General features: G+C 31.5%; 2 protein-coding genes across 2 annotated transcripts; both read right to left on the bottom strand.

Moving 5' to 3' along the window:
- Nucleotides 1-3,582: 3,582 nt before the first annotated feature.
- On the bottom strand, nucleotides 3,583-7,188 carry LOC133289596 (probable LRR receptor-like serine/threonine-protein kinase At3g47570). The gene is made up of 2 exons (XM_061487577.1): nucleotides 4,515-7,188; nucleotides 3,583-4,177 (listed from the first exon to the last, which is right to left on the bottom strand). Exons 1-2 carry the CDS (start codon nucleotides 7,186-7,188, stop codon nucleotides 3,837-3,839), a joined length of 3,015 nt encoding a protein of 1,004 aa, XP_061343561.1. The 3' UTR covers nucleotides 3,583-3,836.
- A 9,082-nt stretch (nucleotides 7,189-16,270) lies between these two features.
- Nucleotides 16,271-21,289, bottom strand: LOC133289558 (probable zinc metalloprotease EGY2, chloroplastic). The gene is made up of 12 exons (XM_061487528.1): nucleotides 21,009-21,289; nucleotides 20,839-20,911; nucleotides 20,408-20,539; nucleotides 19,678-19,728; nucleotides 19,470-19,580; nucleotides 19,310-19,384; nucleotides 19,106-19,211; nucleotides 18,906-18,999; nucleotides 18,209-18,362; nucleotides 17,395-17,602; nucleotides 17,002-17,162; nucleotides 16,271-16,856 (listed from the first exon to the last, which is right to left on the bottom strand). Exons 1-12 carry the CDS (start codon nucleotides 21,173-21,175, stop codon nucleotides 16,608-16,610), a joined length of 1,581 nt encoding a protein of 526 aa, XP_061343512.1. The 5' UTR covers nucleotides 21,176-21,289; the 3' UTR covers nucleotides 16,271-16,607.
- Between the last annotated feature and the right edge of the window lie 111 nt (nucleotides 21,290-21,400).

Raw genomic sequence — 21,400 nt, 5'->3', positions numbered from 1 at the left:
GCCTCCGATTTGGAGAAGGCAAAGCCGAGTTGCAAGGCTACTCAGACCCTAATTTAGGGAGAGATTTCAACTCGAGGAAGTCGATGAGGGGATACATGATGTGATTTGCCAGATGAGCTGTCTCTTGGCAATCAAGGCTTCAGAAGTGTGTTGCATTATCGACAATCGAGGCTGAGTACATTGTCGCTACTGAGGCAAGCAAAGAGATGCTGTGGATGAAGAAGTTCCTCATGGAACTCGACCATGATCAAGACAAGTATGAGTTAGGATGTGACAATCAAAGCGCAATTCATCTTGCGAAGAATTCGACCTATCACTCCCGCACTAAGCACATTGATGTGAGGTATCACTGAATCCGAGATGTGGTGGAAGGTGGAGAGCTCGAACTCGTCAAAGTTCCTACTGACAAAAATTGGTCCGACATGATGACGATGCCAATTCCAGCAAGGAAATTTGAAGACTGCTGTGAAAGAGCCGGGTTGATGCTGAAGCCGACGCATTGATATCGGAGGGGGAGATTTGTTGGACTTCCTTCTTCAATGCTAAGCTCAAGCCCATTGAGGGGTTTCCTAAAAGCCCTAACCCTAAATTCCACTTCCTCTATATATATTCATTAGTTATGGGTGGAGGCTAGGTAGAATGAGAGAAGATTATTTGAGAGATTTGTGAGCAAAGCTTTGAGCCTTGTATTTGAGAGACCTCTAGAGAGAGTTTGAGTGAAACACCTCTAGGGAAGTTTGATTATCAACATTGTTGGAGAGGTTGAGTTAACCACCACTTTGGTGAATCTTGATTCTTTGTACCCATTATTTTCATAGTGGATGATTTAACTGAACTAGGTCCCGTGAGTTTTTACTTCTTCATAGAAGAAGGTTTTCCCATGTTAAAATTTGCTTGTGTTCTCTTTCTTTCTTTCCCCTTTGTATTTTTGTCTTTCTGTTGCGCTGCCCGACCTGGTGAAGTTCAGGTCGAGGTAAGATTGTCGAGATCTGAGATTTAGGATCTTGTTGACTGACTTCCACAAAAAACTTCTGAGCCGAGTTGAAAAAACCGAATTTCCAACAAATCGATCAAGGTAGAGATACAAATAATATCATTCATCATGGTAGAGAAGAAAATACCTTAAGATACTCGATTAAAAAAATATAATATTACAAATCTCAAGCAGCACAATCACATCGTCTCTGCAGATGAAATGACAAGACGGAGCTTGAAAATTTGAGAAAATGCAGCCGAGTGAATTCAATATGACGATCCGATTAATAAGAAATAATTTTTTTAATATATATAAAGTTGTAGCGATCGTGATAAATAATTTTTAGAAAATATTCAAAATTTAAAAAATATTATATAAATTTTTTGGCAGTTAAAACCTATCACAAAATTACATAATTTGACTAAAATGAAAATACAATATGGCGTTCTCTAAAAAGGCCATAATTTATTTATTTTTGAGGTTTTTATAACCTCCAATAAATAATCTTCCTAAATGGCATATTTTTTTTAGCGGTGACTCTATGGAGTCTTGGATTTAATTGACTAAGTTCAGACAAACTTGTTGTCTTGTCCACTTCAGACTTAAAGTTCTAACAAGAGGCTTCGGTGAAGCCATCTTTTTAGAGGAATATTGTACACACATATCACATATGGTCAATTAAGATAAGATAGCTGGACTTTTACCAAAAAAGAAAGAAAGAAAAGATAGCTGGACTCCACAACTCAGCTCAATTGCTACCCCCAAAATTAAGTCATTCTCACTGTGACCATCGACATCGTTGCGTGTTACTTGCGCGTCAATATATAAGATGCTTATGATACCATGAGTATGTTTTACATATTTTAAATTTCAGTTTTGTATATAAATCAAGTTTCGTCCATAAATAATATAGTTTAGGAAATATTATTATAATAGGAGATAAAATTATTTTCAACAAAAACAAAATAACATCATTTTAAAGATTAGAAAAAAAATTATTTAAATTTTTTTACTTTACTCCTATATAATAAATTTTATTAAAATATCCCATATTTTTTCCTTAAATCTCAAATTGATATCGTTTTAGGGTTACAGTAAATAACTTTATCTACAAAAAAATATTAATCTCTATATTTTAATTAGTAAAAATACAAAAGGATTAATAATTCTCCTATAATAGGAGATAAAGTTATTTCCTAAAACCTAAAAATGACATTATTTTTGGGTTTTGAAAAAAAAAAAATATATATATATATATATATATATATATATATTAATAAAATTCATTAGATAGGAGCATAATAAAAAATTTAAAATATTCTGCATTTTTTTTAAACTTCAAGATAATATTATGTTGGATTGTTAGAAATAACTTTATATTTTTTTACAGGAATTCCCAAATATAAATAACTCAAACAATAAACTATGTCATACCTTTCTTCCCCATATGGCAACATAAACTCTCCCTCCATCAAGCTCTCGGGCAGAAATGCTGATGATGGCATTGATAAGGAGTCCTGCCTAATCCCATTTATATCCTATTAATTTTTTCTCTCCTCTCGTTATATATAATACTTCCTATTTGAAATAATTATAACTTAATTAAAAAATCAACTAAAATATGACAGAGTTAATTTTTTGTACATGGTGTAGAATTTTTATTAATAATTGCGAATTTCACCAATTTCATGGCTTACGAAACCAGCAGTGTCATTACCACATATGCACAATTTACAGATAGCAAATGAATGGGAATTAATTTTCACTTTTTCAGTACTTTTGTTGTACACATATTTTCTTATTACAAATTTAAATATTTATTAGTATTTTAATTAAAATCTTAAACAAGGTTAGTGTTGATTAAAATTTGAATTTATTTAACAAAAAGTATTTAAATATAGAAAAATTAAGCCAAACAGCTTAAGTTATTAGTCCCATGGACGGCTCAAAGAGTCGAACCCGTGGAGACACCGGGAGAGCCAACTCGCCTCAAAGAGGTAATTAGGGTGGTTAACTCCAAAAAAAAAAACCCTAAAATAAATTAATCCAAGCTTGCAAAGCTATCAATTTCTAATTTATAAAACCCGATTATCTTCAGTCAATTTGCTTCTAATGACTTTCTCCTTCCAAATTGAAAAATATTAAATCATGAACACAGATAATAACCATCAATGTTTAAAGCCACGCCATATTAGAGCTGTATTTATGGCGCCTGATCAGAGTCATTATTCATTAACCAGCCAAAAAAAAAAAGAATGCAGAATAAAAAAGGACACATTAACTTAGGTTAATCGTCATCCTTGAACTGAACCTTCATTGGCGGAGATGCAGCATAATAGTAGCACGAAGGTTTAAACTTTAAACATGAAATCTCTTGAAACCTATATGTAGTCTTTATAATATGTCACTCAATTACTTTAATGTTATTTATTTTAAGTAATCCATAGTACTATAAAAAAAAGTGGTTACAAAATTGAAGTGACCATTATTTGGGAAGAACCTTTCTATGTTTTTGTGTTTCAATTGTTGTTCAACTCAAGGCAATCCCTTTGCACAGTGTTTAAATGCAGCAGCCGTCAGCAAAACCATTTGTATTGGCAATAGGAACGACCAAATATTTCATATATAAATTCAAGCCAAATCCATTTCTAGTACTAGGAACTAATACAAAGGATAGGATCCTAGGATCATAGGAACACACAAACAGTTACTTTGAGCTTTTTTTATTCTTTTCTCTCCCTATTCCTAAATTTTTCTTTATTCTGCAAGCACAAAGCGGAATTGAAGTGGTGCAAACAACAGTAATGTGCATAAAACAAGTGTAGCTGAGAATCTCCAAGTGAAGGTTGGTAATTTCTCATCACAACAATGGCAACTTCTGTTTAATTGCATGCAACTCCACAATTACATCTTTCATGACCATTCGCTGAGCGGGGAAATCAGCAGAACATGCAACCCCAATCCTAGCAAAAGATACCAAACTCTCCCTAATGTTGTTGTCATCAGCAAATGGAATAAGCAAACATGAATCCACTATCTCAGTGATTCCTTCTGGAATTGCCATCTCGCAGAATTTGTGTAGGCTTAGATCCTCACCAAACATGCTTTCTGTTGGTTTCATTCCAGTGAGCATCTCCAACAGAAGAATTCCGTAGCTGTAGATATCTCCTTGTGGTGATACTAGGACACCTGCTCCATACTCTGTTCCAACCACAATTATTTAGACAAAAATGAAAAACAAAAGTATATATCAAATAAAAACACATTGAATATAAACGAATCAATTTTAGTCAAATGTATTTGAAGGGGGAGATTGTCCCAGTCAAGGTTAAAAATTGAGCGTTAAAAAAAAGCTGAAGACATTAAATTAGTAAAGTAGTCAGTAAACTACATCCTACCTACTTTAAATGACAACAACAAATTGTTTGTAATAAAACTCAAAAGCTAAAAGATAACTTTTCCCGTTGTTTTTACAAGGTAGTTCACAAGTATATGTAAAACATTTTAAAGGATAGTAAGGGATATAAAAGCACTATACCTGGGGGAACATATCCAATGGTTCCTTTAATTGCAGAGGAACTAACTTGATCTCCACCGGAATGCCCTGTGGCCCCATGAAGGAGTCTAGCTAACCCAAAGTCTCCCAAATGGGCAACAATTTCATCGTCAAGAAGAACGTTGCTTGGCTTAATATCACAGTGAACTACAGCTTGCCCGAAATCATGGTGAAGATATTCCAACGCATGAGCTACATCAATAGCAATATTTAACCTATGTGTAAAGTTGAGTTTCATATTTGTAGACTCGCTCTCTTCATTGTTGTGCAACAGCCTTTCTAGACTTCCATTAGGCATGAACTCAAAAACTATAGCCTTGAAATCGCCGCCATTATAATCAACACTCGAGCAGCACGTCAGGATGTTGAGAAGATTTCGGTGCTTTATCTTTCCCAGAGATTGGCACTCAGCTATGAAACTCTTTGCTGCCCCACGTGTTTCAAGATTCAACACCTTAACAGCAACTGGTCTTTCAAAATGGAGAAGAGTTCCTCTGTACACAGAACCATAGCTTCCTGTGCCTATTAAATTAGATGAAGAAAATCCATTGGTTGCTTCATTTAACTCTCCATAAGAAACCCTCAAATACTTATTTTTCATAGATGATGAAGATGATAACTTTTTGGGCTTTTTCCTGAGATGGTATATTCCGATAAGAATTATGAAAACGACCAAAACCCCACCAATTACAATTATGATGATAACTTTCTTTTTAAGAAACCTCTTGTGTTTCTTTAAGGGTGACCTAGGGCATGCAGGAAACTTCAATTGAGGTATCCCACCACAAAGATCATTATTTCCAATAAGTGAAAGTGCTGTGACATTTTTGAAGACACCTTCGATGGGAACTTCACCATAAAGATGGTTAAAAGACAGGTCCAAAGTATTCAACAATATCAGGTTTTCTAGTTCACGGGGGATTGTGCTTGAGCAGTTGTTGTGAGAAAGGTTTAAGACTTCGAGGGATATTAAAGAGCCCAAGAAGGAAGGTATAATTCCACTGAAGAAGTTTATCCCCAGGTCGAGCTCAGTTAATGCCAGACAAGCACCAAGTTCCGTGGGAATTTCACCGGACAACTTATTTAAGTCTACATATAATAGTGAAAGGTGCGTGAAGTTTCCAAACTCTAAAGGAATAGAACCAGTGAAAGAGTTGTTGGATAAGTCAAGATTTATTAAACCTTGTAGATAGCCAAATGTTTGACTAGGTATATCACCACTTAAGTTGTTGTCATAAACACTAAATGTCTGAATGTGGGTGCAGTATCTGAGGGTAAGTGGAATGCTCCCTTCAAATTTATTGGCGCCCAAATAAACTTCAGACAACATAGTAAGATTGCCAATAGCAATAGGAATATTACCAGATAATTGGCTATCTTGCAAGACCAATCTTACTAAATTTTTAAGCTTTCCTATTGAATCTGGAATTGTTCCCACAAGAAAATTCCCTTCCATAATAAAGCTAGTTAAGCCGATTAGTTGTCCAATTCCCTCTGGTATCATTCCAGATATTGGATTATTCGTCATACTAAGCATATTGAGACTGGTAGATAAGTTTCCTATAAGATTAGGCAACACACCACCAAATTTATTGCCATCCAAAATAAGTATTTGCAACTGAGTACAATTGGTTAACGAGGAAAGAAAATCCAAATCGTGACCTCTTCCGCTCCCAAAATTGTTGTAACCAATGTGAAACCTCTGAAGTTTATTTAAGCATCCCAAAGTGTTAGGAATTTGCCCATTAAAACCATTAACGGCTATATCAAACCATATCAATCCAGTGAGGTTGGATATAGAAGACGGAAAAGTTCCAGTGAACTGGTTCCCTCCAATCAAGAATGCTCTAAGATTGGGAAAACCAAGTTGCAGATTTGATGGAAGAGAACCAAGTAACTGGTTTGCCCCAAGAACAAAAACTTGAATATTTGAAAGATTGTAAAGAGAAGGAGGGACCATACCTGACAAACTATTTAAACCCAGATACAGCTTTTTCAAATTTGACAACCTACCCAAAGCATGAGGTATACTTCCTTTCAAATGGTTTCTTGAAAGTGATATATTCTGGAGTGAGGAAAGGTTTCCTAAAGAAGGTGGGATAGCACCAACTAGATTATTCGCACCAAGAAGCAACTGAGTAAGCTGCGTCATTGATCCAAACCATGAGGGAACTTTTCCAGTGAGGTTATTGTACTCCAAGATAATTACCTGAAGATTTGAGCAATTAGTAAGCTCGATGGGAACCTCACCACCGAGGTTATTTTTGCTCAATTCAAGAACCTGCAATCGCTTTAAACGACCAACTTGTCTGGGAATTTCACCATGCAAGTTGATATTAGAAAGGTTGAGTTTTCTGAGGAAGGATAGATTCCCCAAGGCTGGTCCAAGAGTACCACCCCAATTTTGTTTCTCCAAATGCAGAACAGAGACTCTCATGTGGCGATGAGCGCATCTAACGCCCTCCCATTCACAAAAATGCAGAGACTCGTTCCATGATGGCAGGGAATTAGGGATGCCATTGGTAAGCTTTTCCTTTAAAGCAAGCAAAGCTAGCTTATCAGTCTCTGAACTCAAAGCGAGAGCAACTGTAGTTGGGGTCATGTACATCAAGGTTTGTGAAACAATTATAATAAGAAACATGATCAGTGACACCATTTTGGTATTGGCCGATGAGTGGATTATGTGCAAATGAAGTAGTATATATATGTAGAAACTCTAGACTACTGATCGAAGCACCAAATGTCTTTCTCCTACTTTTTACTGCATCCTTAAAGTCGTCTAAAATGAAAGCTAATGCGAAATTGAAAATATATTTATCTTACAATAGAAAGCATTCAACATTTTGAAGCAACTACTTGAATCTTTTGGATCTGCTACCGGTTTAAAAAAATTTAAGCTTTGTATGACTTACAAAGGCCATTCTTTGTTTTTCTATACTGATTAAGTTAAAATCGGTTATCACATTACTTGCATGGGTTGATTAACCTTTTTTTTTATTTTCAAAAATAGGAAATCTGATAATTTATAATAAAATTTAAATTGAGAAAAAAATATGATCTAAGTATATAATGTTGACAAATTAGATATTATTATGTTTATTAACAAATAATTATAATAAATATGACGAAATGTTTTTGTTTAACTTATGTTTGAAGTAGTCGTTCGGGCCCGTTTGTATTCACTTTTTAAAAAAGTCATTTTTATCACTTCCTTATTTTAAAAGTACTTTTTATAAAAGTTACAGCTATTTAGATTTTTAGAAAAATATTTGATTTTTGAAAAAAATATTTGGCTTTTGACTTCTGCTTTTTTGAGAAACTAAAATTTTTAGCTTTCGAAAAAAAGTAAGTTTTTGACTTTTTTTATGACTTCTGTTTTTTTTTTTAAAGCAGGCATACAAACAGACTTTTTTCGAGAAGTGCTTTTTTTTCTTAAAAAAAACAGCTTTTGAAGAAAAAAAAAAGCTCATCCAAACGAGCTCTTAGAAGCTTACAAAAATTTAAGATAAGTTTAAATCTGATAAGTCTAAATATGTTTATGCAACTTTTTTTAAAAAGAAAAATCTTTGTAATTCAATTTTAGGATGTACTAGAGCAGTACCTGTGCGATACACGGAGGAAAAAGATCAAAAAATTTGTCGGCGTCTGTCGTCGCTTAATTGCTAAAAGAAAGAATCGTGTTAATATTTTGTGCTATTTAGGGAGGTGAAAAAGCTATAGAACTTTGTAAGTATCTACCACAAACAAAACTCTGCAATTAAAAAACACCAATTATTAATAGGCTTAACAATTTACGATGTCGAAAGTTGTGGTATTATGAATAGGCTTAACAATCACCTATTCAAATTGAAAAGTTTAAATTTTAAATAGTACATATTTTCTCACCCAATAGTAAGTATTATTAATAGACAAAATAATTTTTCATATAAAAAGTAGTGAAAAATATCCATAAAAGGTTGTGTACTTTCTCCAAATAATAGCTTTTAGTTATTCATTCATGACATATTTTTTCCGTGTTAATTATACTCTTTCAATAAAAAATTGAAAGTTTAATTTCTTTCTCACATACTAAATTAAAAAATTTATTTTTATAGTGATTAAATTTTTATAATCTATTTTTTACAGAATGATAGAGGTCATTTTAATTTTATTTAAATTTAAAATTTAAATTCTTTTGTATTAATTATACTTTTTTATATGACTTTTTCTCTTTTAATGTATGATTTTTATACGTTTTTTAAAATTGGTTATACATGTATATTTAAAATGTTCATCTTAAATAATTTTGTTATTTTGCAATATTTTTTTAATTTTTTTGTTTTTTTTATGCAGCATTGATAGGGCTAACAATTATCCATGCAAAAAATAGTGGAATATACAACAAAAGAAAAGTAAAGGTCTTTTTTTTTTTTTTTTTGATAACAAGGTCTTTTTTACTCATAATATACAACAAAAGAAAAGTAGTGGGACATTAAGTGAGCTCTGTGCCACCAAAGTTATTGTCCAAATGTCTTCCCACCAAGACAAAGTTTAAAATTCAAAATTCAAATTCAAAATTTAAATTTAAATTTCAATGAAATTCGAAATTGAAAATAAATATTTCAGAAAACAATGAGTTATTATTAATTTGAAAATTCTAATGTAGAAAGCAGTGGGATATTAAATGAATTGTCTGCCACTAAAAATTGTTCACATAATTTCTATTTTATTTATTTACAAATTTTGATTTTGTTTTATATTTATTTAATTTAAAATATTTGTGTTTTTTTACAAAATATTTTGGTTTTTTTAATGATTATTTTTTAACAAAATAGTTTGTTTTTTATGCAGCCTTGATTTGGTTAACAATTACCCATAAAGAAAGTAATGAGATAATAAATGAGCTGTCTGCCACCAATAATTGTCCAAATATTTTTCCACCACTACAAATTTTAAAATTCAAAATTCAAATTCAAATGAAATTCGAAATTTAAAATAAATATTTCAGAAAGCAATGAGTTATTATTAATATGAAAATTCCAATGTAGAAAGCAGTAAGATATTATTATTTATTTACAAATTTCGATTTCATTTTATATTTATTTAATTTAAAATATTTGCGTTTTTTTTACAAAATATTTTGTTTTTTAAATGATTATTTTTTAACAAAATAGTTTTTTTATGGAGCATTGATATGGTTAACAATTACCGATATAGAAAGTAATGAGATAATAAATGAGTTGTCTGCCACCAATAATTGTCCAAATGTTTTCCTACCACTACAAAGTTTAAAATTCAAAATTCAAAATCAAATGAAATTCAAAGTTTAAAACAAATATTTCAGAAAGCAATGATTTATTATTAATTTGAAAATTTCAATGTAGAAAGCAGTGGGATATTAAATTAGTTGTTTTCCACGAAAAATTGTTCACATAATTTTCTATTGTATTTATTTACAAATTTTGTTTTTTTATATTTATTTAATTTAAATTATTTGCGTTTTTTTACAAAACATTTTTCGTTTTTCTAATAATTATTTTTTAACAAAATAAATTTTTTTATGATGGTTAACAATTATCCATGTTAAAAATAATGAGATAATAAATGAGTTGTCTGCCACAAATAATTGTCCAAATATTTTCCCACCACTACAAAGTTTAAAATTCAAAATGAAAATTTAATTTAAACGAAATTCGAAATTTATAATAAATATTTCAGAAAGCAAGTTTTTATTATTAATTTGAAAATTCCAATGTAGAAAGGAGTGGAATATTAAATGAGTTGTGTGTCACGAATTTTGTAAAAATTCAAATGTGAAAAGTTTTGTAATTTTGTAATGATTGCTGAACTCTTTTCTCACATATCAAGTTAAAAATTCAAATTTGAAAAGTTACTCAAAGTGAAAAATTAAAAAACCATTCATTAGCTTATTTGCGTAAGTATATTTTAGTACTCACAAAGTTAACTTATATATATATATATATATATGGGGACGGTTATACTTACCATCAAGTAAGTTTACCACCCTTACAACCAATCTCATCACCGTTAGATTAGAATTAGATCTAACGGTTCATAATTATCACATATAATCCTAATTTTTACTCTCTTGGTCTATCTCTAATTTTGGAAATCACCTCTCTGATCCTCTGTTCATCGTTACAGAGATTGTACATGGATAAATTAATTTTTTTTATCCTTTTCACCATCGTAAAGCATTAAATCTCTTTTTACCATCATTAGAAAGATTGTTCCATCCTCTCTTCATCGATCTCATGCCCCGCGTACAGCACCAACCTTTTTTATCCTCCCAGAACCCAACTATTACCCATTTGATATAAAGTAATGATTTTTTAATAAAGAATGAATTGTTAAAGTAATGGAAGAATTGTTTATTAAAAAAAAAAGTAATGGAAGAAATAGAAATCAGCTATGATGGAAGAATTGTTTATCAAAATAATGTACATGCAGATGAAAGCTTTAAAAAGAATAGCGATCAACGACGATGGAAAAAGACGATGAAGAAAAACGTGATGTCTTTAAATGCATATGTCAGCTTTTATTATATGACTATTGCTATTCCATAACAATTATAATAAACAATTGCCACTTCTTTATTGAAAACAGTATAATAACCAATGGTCCTAGGAATACTAAACTGAAGCCACTTGTATATAAAAACCTATTTTATTTTTCTTCATCTTTTGAGTTCGTGCATTGGTATACAAAAATGTGTTATATTCTAGGAATTATGCACAATAAAAGATGAAAGATATATTGTAAGAATAGAATACTGCAAAACATTAAACTTTCATTGGTAATTACTCAACAAACGAAGATAAAATGAAGGTTTTAGAAAATGGAATGGGAATATGAAAATCGAACTGTACCTTTTTTTTTTTTGGTAAACCGAAATGCACCCTTTAAAATTAAGGATGTTTTGGTTCAAGAGCAGATATAATGTTTGAGAAGCGAAAATGTTTAAGGAAATATTGTATTTGTTTAGAGTGACCGTTGAGATTCAATTCAATCCAAAAGACTCTATTTGAATTTTAAAAATATGAAATAATGTTATTGTTTATAGAGCGAGCATTTAAATTCTATTCAATCCAAAAAAAATCTATTTTTATTTTTAAAAAAATCTATTTAATTTGATTGTTTAGACCTCTATTTTTAAATTCGAAATCCCCTTGTATTAGATAAATTAGTTGGTTGAACTTGCAATAATTAATATGTTAATGATTTATTTTCTTTGTTAAACACACTAATAATTAATTAATAGTTTTTTTATAATAAAAGTCAACGCAATAATCAATAGAATAATACATTAAGCTGGTACAATATTTTAATGTTTATAGGAATCTTAATTTACCATTAAAGATTAAGACTCTTCATATTTTCCATAACTCTTAAGTCCTAAATATTTATGGAACACTATGATGTTCAATTATGACGTTTCAAGTGGTTTGTTTATTAGCCTTGTCCATTCCAATGCACAAAGCAATAAATTGTTTTGATGATTCACATTTTCCTAAATCCCTATTAATGCCAAAAGACCTGTATAATTACTTGATGGTCTTAGGAATACTAAAAGACAATTGGGAACACATGCACCGCGTTTCCTTTTTCGACAATTACAAAAATAACGATGCAACAATTCCATTCACTGCTATAAGCAATCCGTTCGTTAGTGTGACTTTTAAATTCCCAAAGCTATGAAAAAAGAAGAAGGAAGAAACAACAAAATAAACTTTATTGACAATTGCTAAAAAAAAAAAAAACCAACAAATAAATAAACGAAAAAAAAGACAATATATTCCAATAACTTTTCACATACTAACATCATCAACCGTCAAAATTGTAAAATTTCTTTAAATAATTATATCCAACATTAAAATTTATTTTGTTTTATATTTCTTGAAATAATCAATTTTTATTGGTTACAGAAAATAAGAACCCTAAACACAACACAATCACGAAACCCTGTCTAACAAAATGTTAAATTCATATATAAGATGTAATCGTGAAGTTTCTCCATCAGTTACATGTTCCCTTTTAGCAGCAAAACGCATCCATGTACAACACGAAGACCCAAAGCCTCAAGAACTCATATATTTTTTGTAGTGGGGACAAAAGAAGACACAAAACCATCTTAATTGCAATTCACCGAAGGTGTTGAGAAAGACCAAGAGATAAGCCACAATTTCGCGTTCATTGCAGATTTGACTATAAACGCACTGGATTCATATTCAAAACGTATGTGTTCTTCAAGATGTTACTCTAAAAGATAACCCTACAAAAACATGTCATAAAAAACTGTATAACACCACGAAAACTCAATAATGCAACACACAAACAATTTCATAAACCCTATTGAATTAATGCAAGCATAAATAAATTGAACCCTTTATAGCAGCTCCCTCGAACAACATGAAAGACGTTGAATATGTAAATAATCATTCACAGTAGCACGAAACCTTCCGCCCTATAAAACGAAGAAATGAGAATTAGTATAATAAAATGAAAATGATTATGTTGAAACTAAATCTTTGAATATGTTAATAAAGAAACCGTAAATTATACAAATAGAACAACCCATACAAAAATGAACAAAAAAAAAAACGTAAGCAAGCCAAAAAAAAGATGTGGTTCATATTCAAACGTACGTGTTCTTCAACATTGATTTAGCTCCAAAAGATAACCCTACAAAAATATGTAATAAAAAATACGTCATCAGAACAACGTTTGTTAATAAAGAAACCGAAAATGATATCAATAGAACAACCCCTACACACACCAACGCAGAAAAAAAGCAGGCAATCCAAAAAGAAAAAGAAACAACACTTCCCTCTTTATACAAACATTCAATGCGTTAATTTGGTGAAACACCATTTGATGGAATAAATGTCTTTCTTGAACACAGCAAAATTAATAAGCCCAACATTTTCCAAGGTAGGAGGTAGTGGGGTTTTGTTGCATTCAAAATCTGAACCATAATAAAAGCTGCACTATTTTCACGAAAATGAATTAATAATAATTTTAATTTAAAATAATTCAAAATATTTCTAAAAGAGGAAAATATTTAAATTTAAGTAGTGTGAACACAAACCTCAGATTCAAGGAGAATGCGACACATCATCAAAGTTTCCAATAAACAGTTTTACTTTAGAATAATATAGATAGATGCGTGACTCGTGAGTGGCTATAATATTGATTCCTTTCCCAAACTTTGATTTCTCACACGCAAAATAAATGTGACAAGAAGTCAAGCAATAAGCATCTTCGGTGAAAAGTGATGCGCTTAATAACGAAAGTGTGCTTGTCAACAATTGTAGAAAATTTGAGACTAAAGTGTTGGGGGCCAAGACTCTCCATCAGTCACTATAGTAACCAGCATTTAAAAAAGAAAAATATTAAATAGTCACAATTCTTTTTATTGGAATTTATTAAAATGAATTATTATTGTTATTATTATAATTATAGGGAGAATTATATTTATAAATTTGTTGTCTACAAACTCTTACAAATTACATTATGTACTCCCGGAAGTACACTAGATTACACTATATACTTCCGGGAGTACATAATATAATTTGTAAAAATTTGTAAAACGATTTTTCCCCTTATAATTGTTGTTGTTTCTTGGTTAAACAGATAAATTTATTATTTTACTTTTTCAATAACTATGCTTGAATTTTAATAAATTATTATTAAATTCTAGCAAATTATTTTATCAGTATGACATTAGGAAAATCCAAAAAAAAAAAGTTTTAAACAGTGACCCCTAAAAAAAGTGTTAACCCAATGAACAAGGTAGGCAGAGAGAGTCCATTAGACCTTGTTCAACCATTTGATTGATTTGAGATTTGAGACTAGACTTTAAGGACGTAAATGTAATTTAAACAATGTTAAGTTGTTAATCCATTAATTTAAATGCGATATTTATAAGGGTTTTATTACTCTCATTCAACATAAGATAGATATCTTATGTTGTAGAGAGAAAATAGGTGGGTCCCACCATTACAAAAAAAGAAAAAAAAAGAAAAAGGTGGGGCACGAAAATCGAAGAGAGAGAAAATGAGAGATGATATCTCATGTCGAAGGAGAGTAATATTTCCCTATTTATAAGCAGGAATTAATGTTGTTAGCCTATTATGCTCAATTTTAATTATCCTTATTCAATATAGATGAAAAAGGAAAAAAAATCATTTTTATTATTTTCTTTGTTTCCCTATGTTCACTTAGGCTGGCTATTGGAGACCATATGCTAGGAGGTGAAAAAAAAAATTCTAAGAAAATGAAGTGAGAAAATTTATTTGTCTATGTTTAATAGGATAAAAAGCAAAAGTAAGCCTGGGAAAAAAATCTCCCATCATTTATTTTTCTTCATAAAATTGTCATGGAAGATTTCCATTAATGGGGTGGAAAAAAAAAATTCTGATACGATGGAAAAATGATTATATAATATTAGTAAAATTAATCCAATATTTTCAGAAAAATTTTGGCTTATCAAATACTTTTTTGTAATTTATCCGAAACAAAAAAAATTCCACCATATTCCTAAAAATTATTTTTTTTCCTATAAAAAAAATTTTCCCTTTATTTCGGCATTTGAAGACTTGATAACTATGAATAAAAGTTCAATAATATAAATCTCTAAAAATTAAAATCTTAAATAGATAATTGTGAAAAATATAAAAATATATTTTTAATTGTTTTATGTTACTGCATACTTTTTATTTGTTTATTTCAAAAATCTGTTTTAAAATATTGAAATGTGAAATGATACATGACTCTGGATTTGCGGGAAAAAGCTCAAATAAACGTATTAAATGGTTCACTTCAGACTTAAAGTTGAAACAAGAGAGGAATATTGTACATACATATTGTCAATAAAGAGAAGGTAGCAGCAAGATTCCACACCTCAGCTCAATTGCTACCCCGACAATAAGTCATTATTACTTTGACCATCGTTGCGTGTTACTTTCGCGTCAATAAGTCATTCTTAAAGTTCAAACAAGAAGCTTCGGTGAAATATGCTGTGATATAGCTGGACTCCGCGACTGAGCTATGTCCATTGTTGCACGTCAATATATACGACGCTTATGATAGCATGGGCGAATTATGATTTACATATTTTAAATTTTAGTTTTGTATATAAATCAAGTTTCATCCATAAATAATATATTTTAGGAAATACTATTACAATAAAAGATAAAGTTATTTTCAACAAAAAAAAAATGTCATTTTGGAATTTAAGAAAAAATATGTATTTTAAAAATTTTACTTTACTCTTATATTATAAATTTTATAAAATATCCCATATTTTTTTAAATCACAAAACGATATTGTTTTAGAATTGCAATAAATAACTTTATCTTCAGAGAAATATTAATCCATATATTTTAATATGCAAAAAAACAAATTAATTAATATTTTTCGTGTAAAAAAAAGAAAAAATTATTTCCTACAACCTAAAAATGACACCATTTTTGGGTTTTGAAAAAAAAATACTGGATATTATAATAAAATTCATTAGATAATTAAGAGGAAAATAAATTATGTATTTTTTTTCTAAACTCCAAGATAACTTCAATTTAGATTATTAGGGATAACTTTATATCAGTTACAAGAGAAATATTTTTCCCAAATATAAATAACAAAAACACGTCAATCACTAAACTCATACTTATCATTTGAGTCCTTTACGATTTGATTTTGAACAAAAAATCTATAGAATTCTTTTATACCAACCCTAACTATCTCGGTAAAGCGACTTGATCCCAGCTATATGACATTTTTGCTTCCTATTTCTAAATTATTGTTTCAAGTTCCAACTTCCAACCATTATATGCTGTGAACAACTGAAATTTAAAATTTTTTTACAAAAAATAGCCCATTTGTTAATGGATCATGAATTACAAAACTCGGACGTTAGGAGCCTAAAACTTTGACGTTTGATTATTCACCTAGCATATGAACCAAAGTTAATAGTTTGATTCCTTGAAAATCCTATAGTGTATTTTCAGTTCGCAAAACTTTCATGTACTGGCACTGTAAAGCGGCGCTGCCAGAGAGTTTATTTGGCCATTATTTCTAGAAACTTGTGAGGGTATCGTCTGTAAATGGGAACGGATATGGCAAGCATACCAACAAGCCTAAGAGCAAAACTGTTACTCCAATAGCAACATACTTCCGATCAGGATCAGTTATTTCCTCAGAAAGAGGAGCAATTGGACCTCTTTGCAAGAAGAATAGGAGAACTACCCAGTAGAATGCTACATCATTAAGCAGTGATGAGAGTCCAAGCAACACAATTGAAACTCCTGTGAAGCGAAATGAAGCCTGTCAAATAGACTTAAGTCAGTATCTTCACATGAAGGGAAATAAAGGAAGGAAATTATGTGATTAGCCATATTAATTAAGACATTGTCAGACCAAGTTTCACTCGTAAATGTTTTCTTTTTCAAAAATATTACCATTTTCATACCTTTCTTCCCCATATGGCAAAAGAAATTCTCCCTCCATCAAGCTCTCCGGCGGGAATGCTGTTAATGGCATTGATAAGGAGTCCTGCCCAAGCCCAAATCACAAGAGGATTGACAGAAATTGCAGTTCCTTCCTTGAGAACGTTACCAAGAAGCAGCTTTGCTAAAAAAAAGTAAATTAAAAAGTTACTATATATTGATCTTCGAAATTAATGAAGCAGCAAATAGAAATATTCAGTGATATATCACGCATTCATGGAAAACATTTAATTTGTTAATATAGATGACGACAAAAAAAATCTACATTTGAAATTATTATATGATAAAACCCACAAATGAATGCACGCACAATTCTATTTAAATATCTGTACGCTTGTTTAAAGCGTATAGCTTACCAATACCGCCAGCAAGAAATGACTCGTGAAACACAGAAGCATCAACAACAACACCAATACCATCACTGGGAGGTAAGACAAAACCTAGAAGCAGAAGCATAAGACCCAAGGAAAAACCAGCTATTGGTCCTGCAGCTGCAACCTTGAGTAGATCTTCACGATTGGATACTATGTTTCTTATCCTTGTAATAGCACCAAAAGAGCCTATCTGCCACCAAATTACTCATCAGAATTCCTGTTTCTTCTTGCAGTGAGATGTTATAAATTGTACACATCAACAACTGGAAATTTGGCCAATACCCAAATTGTACATATCGCCAAATTGTCGATTTGAATCTTATCCATAAAATATTGAAGTAGATAGCATGAAAAACACACAAAAAAGGCATACTTCCATTCCTAATGTACCACCATGTTGACTACTCCAGAAGAATTTAGATGATTGCCATTTTTAGGAGACCCATGATAGTCATGCAATTCTGAAGCTGAGACTTAACTTCGAAGGAAAGCAACACAAGCAATTCCGAGATGATAACCTCAAGCTACTTAATATAAAACCAATCACCAGTTATATTGTGCATGACAAACATAGATGAATTGCTTCCAGTTGACATGCATCAACAAAGATAAAGAATTAATCAATAATAAATGAATTAAAGCTCTAAGCAAGTATGCATCCTCTGAATAATTTAGGTAATACGTACAAGATGGAAAGCATGATGTATTCGATTAATATTCTGCCAGTTAATTAAAGAAAGAAAGAAGAAAAATATTTTTTTAAATGTACTTGAAGATAAAGATTCTATCATATAACCTGCCAGCTAGGAACAAAGTATGGAACCCCAAGCTTAACTCCAATGTTTTTGGCAACTACAAAGTGACCAAGTTCATGTATCCCCAAAACAAGTGCAGTAACAAGGGCTCCAGGTAGGCCATCCTTTAACAAGTTCAGATTGTCAAAAGTTGATCTGAAACATTAATAACATTATTTGGTGAAACATCAAAAGACAAAGCTAACTTATGGAAATCATCTCCTCTGTAGAATAATTTTTCATAGACATTTCAGTATATAAATATCTTTAAATGGTAATTAAGTACTACAGCTTACACACTAATCCAACTTTATGCAGTAATTAGCACCTAAAATATATGCACAATGCTAAACTTACACTATATTGTTATAGGTACATGACAAAATATCAGTCAACCAGAGAAGTGATGACGAGGATAAAGATTCATTCCTATGAAAGGTGAAGAATTCAACAATAGCTGAAGTATTTATTGAGACCATCCTATTAAGGAAACTTACAGACTACAATATCAACATTTTTGTACCCGAACAATGTATTTGTGAAGACAGTCCTGAACATGTTACTTGAAGGAAGGAGTGTGGTAAGCTAGATTAGTATAGAAAACAAAATTGCATGAAACAGTTGTGTGGGACACTACACTTTGGCCTAAGAGATAACAGAGTATGAAGTGACAAATAAAGGCATAAGAAAAATGCTCACAATAAATTGGATTGTAAAGCAGGAACATTGCGAATCAATAAGGTAAACACTGTGACCAGTCCAAAAGCTCCAGCAGCAAACCACTCAGGTACAGCTGCAAAGATAAATAACACCATAATTACAAATCATAAGCTTTACTATGAAAAAAAAAAAAAATCAGCACTTTTTTATCCACAATTTTGCAAGACCTAAACAAGTACCAGTTGTCTCCGGTTGTAAGGTTGTTCTTGGAACCACGACGGCCACTGGCTTATCATCCTCAGGGTTGACTAGAAGGAAAAGCTTGTATTCATCTCCAAATTTATCCTATCATGAAATTTACGTGGAAATCTGGTTCAGACATTGATTTTAAATTGGAATCGCTCACAAATCCACTTGAGCAACAAAATGAAAATATGACATACTTTCATTCTCTTAGATATCTTATCATAACTTTTAGCAGCTTGCCCTCGCAGGTTTCCTTTGAACAACACTCCACCCTAGCAGAACAGCAGGACCTAATCTTAATACAACAAGACCTTTGTGCATATGCAAAAAAGAAATGTAGGAAAGATATCCACACACCTCGTAAGGATCTTGACTTGTTACGAAAAAAGTATCAAAGCCAAAAACTTGGTTCTTAAGAATTTCGATAGTTTCCTTCGGAATTTTTATTGCATCATCCAGTTGCTGAGGCTGTTTAGAACATATAAAGAACAGAAACATAGAAGAGGAATAAAAAAGGAGAATGCCTCTTCTAAAGTAGGAAATATTGAGCATAAAATGTAATCACCTTCACACCTGGCAGAGGAGATCCACTGGCAACTTCTATGCTATCCACATTCTGTTTTGATCACAAGCCCACAGAATAAGAGAAAAGAAAAATAAGGCATAATTTCTTCTAACTCCAAAGGACACAATTTCCTCTTTCATTTTCATTTTTTTCTCTTTTTGCTAACTCAAACTAAAACAGAGTTCATGGTGGAAAGGTTAGAGTTTTGGGAAATGATGATTTGTTCTGGAGATTATCACAATCAATTAGACTATCAGCCTGATGATTTAAATACTAAGTGGTGAGCAACAACTAACGTAATCAGAGTAACAAAACTAGGTCCCATTTTAAGGATTTAGTTTAAACAGATTACATAGACATGGACTTATTAGGGACACATAGTCATGAACGGTTTTGATATACAAAGAGTGAATAGGAGCTTTTATGGTCAAGCAGTTTACCTGCTCTGCCTACTGATTCACAAACTATTGAAAGAAGTACACTTAATTTGAATTAAAAAAAAAAAAAAAAAAAATCTCTTTCACACATTATGAGCAAATAAAGGAATGAATTTAATTTAATAAAATAACTTCTTGAGTACTTCATGTTCATGACTAGCAAGCCTTCTAGCCGTGTTTCAATAAGATATTGTAAAATGGCAACCAAAAAATTGATTTAAACAAACATTGGCAACAACATAGCTTTTTCTGACCAAATTTAAAAAACAACAGCTAAACAAGTCAAACATTACCTGCACATCATTTTGATCCTTATTTTCATCACCTAACTTATTTAGTTGTTCTGCATCTACAGGCGGAGGGATGCTTTGCTCAAAGGAATCTTCCAAAGATTGTGTCTCTCCATTTTCATGTGCTTCATTCTCCTAGGTAAATTTAAAAATTGTACATTGTAAAGGGAAAAGTACGAAAAAGTTAAGGTCAACAACATGTAGAGCTGACAACCATTCTTTCAACAATGTGTTTGGGTGCATGTAAGTCCATGACTAGGCCAATTGGCTCGGTTAACAAAGATAACCACCATGCAATGAATTATGAACAATTTTTGCAAACTTCAATTTAAGTCAAAAGAATCCTCAGCATATCAAACTTCAATTTGAGCAGCTTAATGTCAGTGAAAGATAAAAAAGAAGTTGGAACAGATATAGAATCAAACTGAAAGTACCTCCTTGTTGTTACCGTCAGGCTCCGAATGTTGTTCAGTAGTACTACAAGCAATCCCTCTCCTCCTGGTTGATCTTAATCAGTTCGAAACCACATCGGCATTTGAAGCTAAATTAGTAAAAAAAAAAAAAAAAAAATTGGAATTCCCTAACAACGAAAAGAAACTCGTACTTTGGATTCCTGATCAATTTGAAGGCACTCAAACGACAACGAGAATGGCGAAAACCGTTGGAGGGCTGAAAACGAAGATGGAATTCGAAGCAAGAGGTGCAGTGCGATAGAGGAACGACGAGATTCCCGCGAATTACTGAAGGCGCTGCTGCTGACGAGAAATTCATGGTTCTTTTTGGAGAGAGTTTTGCCTCTAATTGAGATGAAACCCTAGCGCCATTCAAATGACTGTGAGATTGAAGAAAGAAGAGAGAGCAACTACCACTAGCAGCCTAAGCGAACCAATTATCCGTTTTTTTTTTTTTTTTTTTTTTTTTTTGCTTAAAAACCCGCGCAAAGATATTTTCTGCTGTTTCTAGGACAAATACAGAAGGGGGCGATGTTTCGAGGGC

The sequence above is a fragment of the Gastrolobium bilobum genome, unplaced genomic scaffold (assembly GCF_033153095.1).
Source record: "Gastrolobium bilobum isolate Gb01-03AN ecotype WA unplaced genomic scaffold, APGP_CSIRO_Gbil_v1 utg937, whole genome shotgun sequence".
NCBI lineage: Eukaryota > Viridiplantae > Streptophyta > Magnoliopsida > Fabales > Fabaceae > Gastrolobium > Gastrolobium bilobum.
Note: the sequence above shows the minus strand (reverse complement) of the source record. Positions and strands in the feature narration are given on the sequence as shown.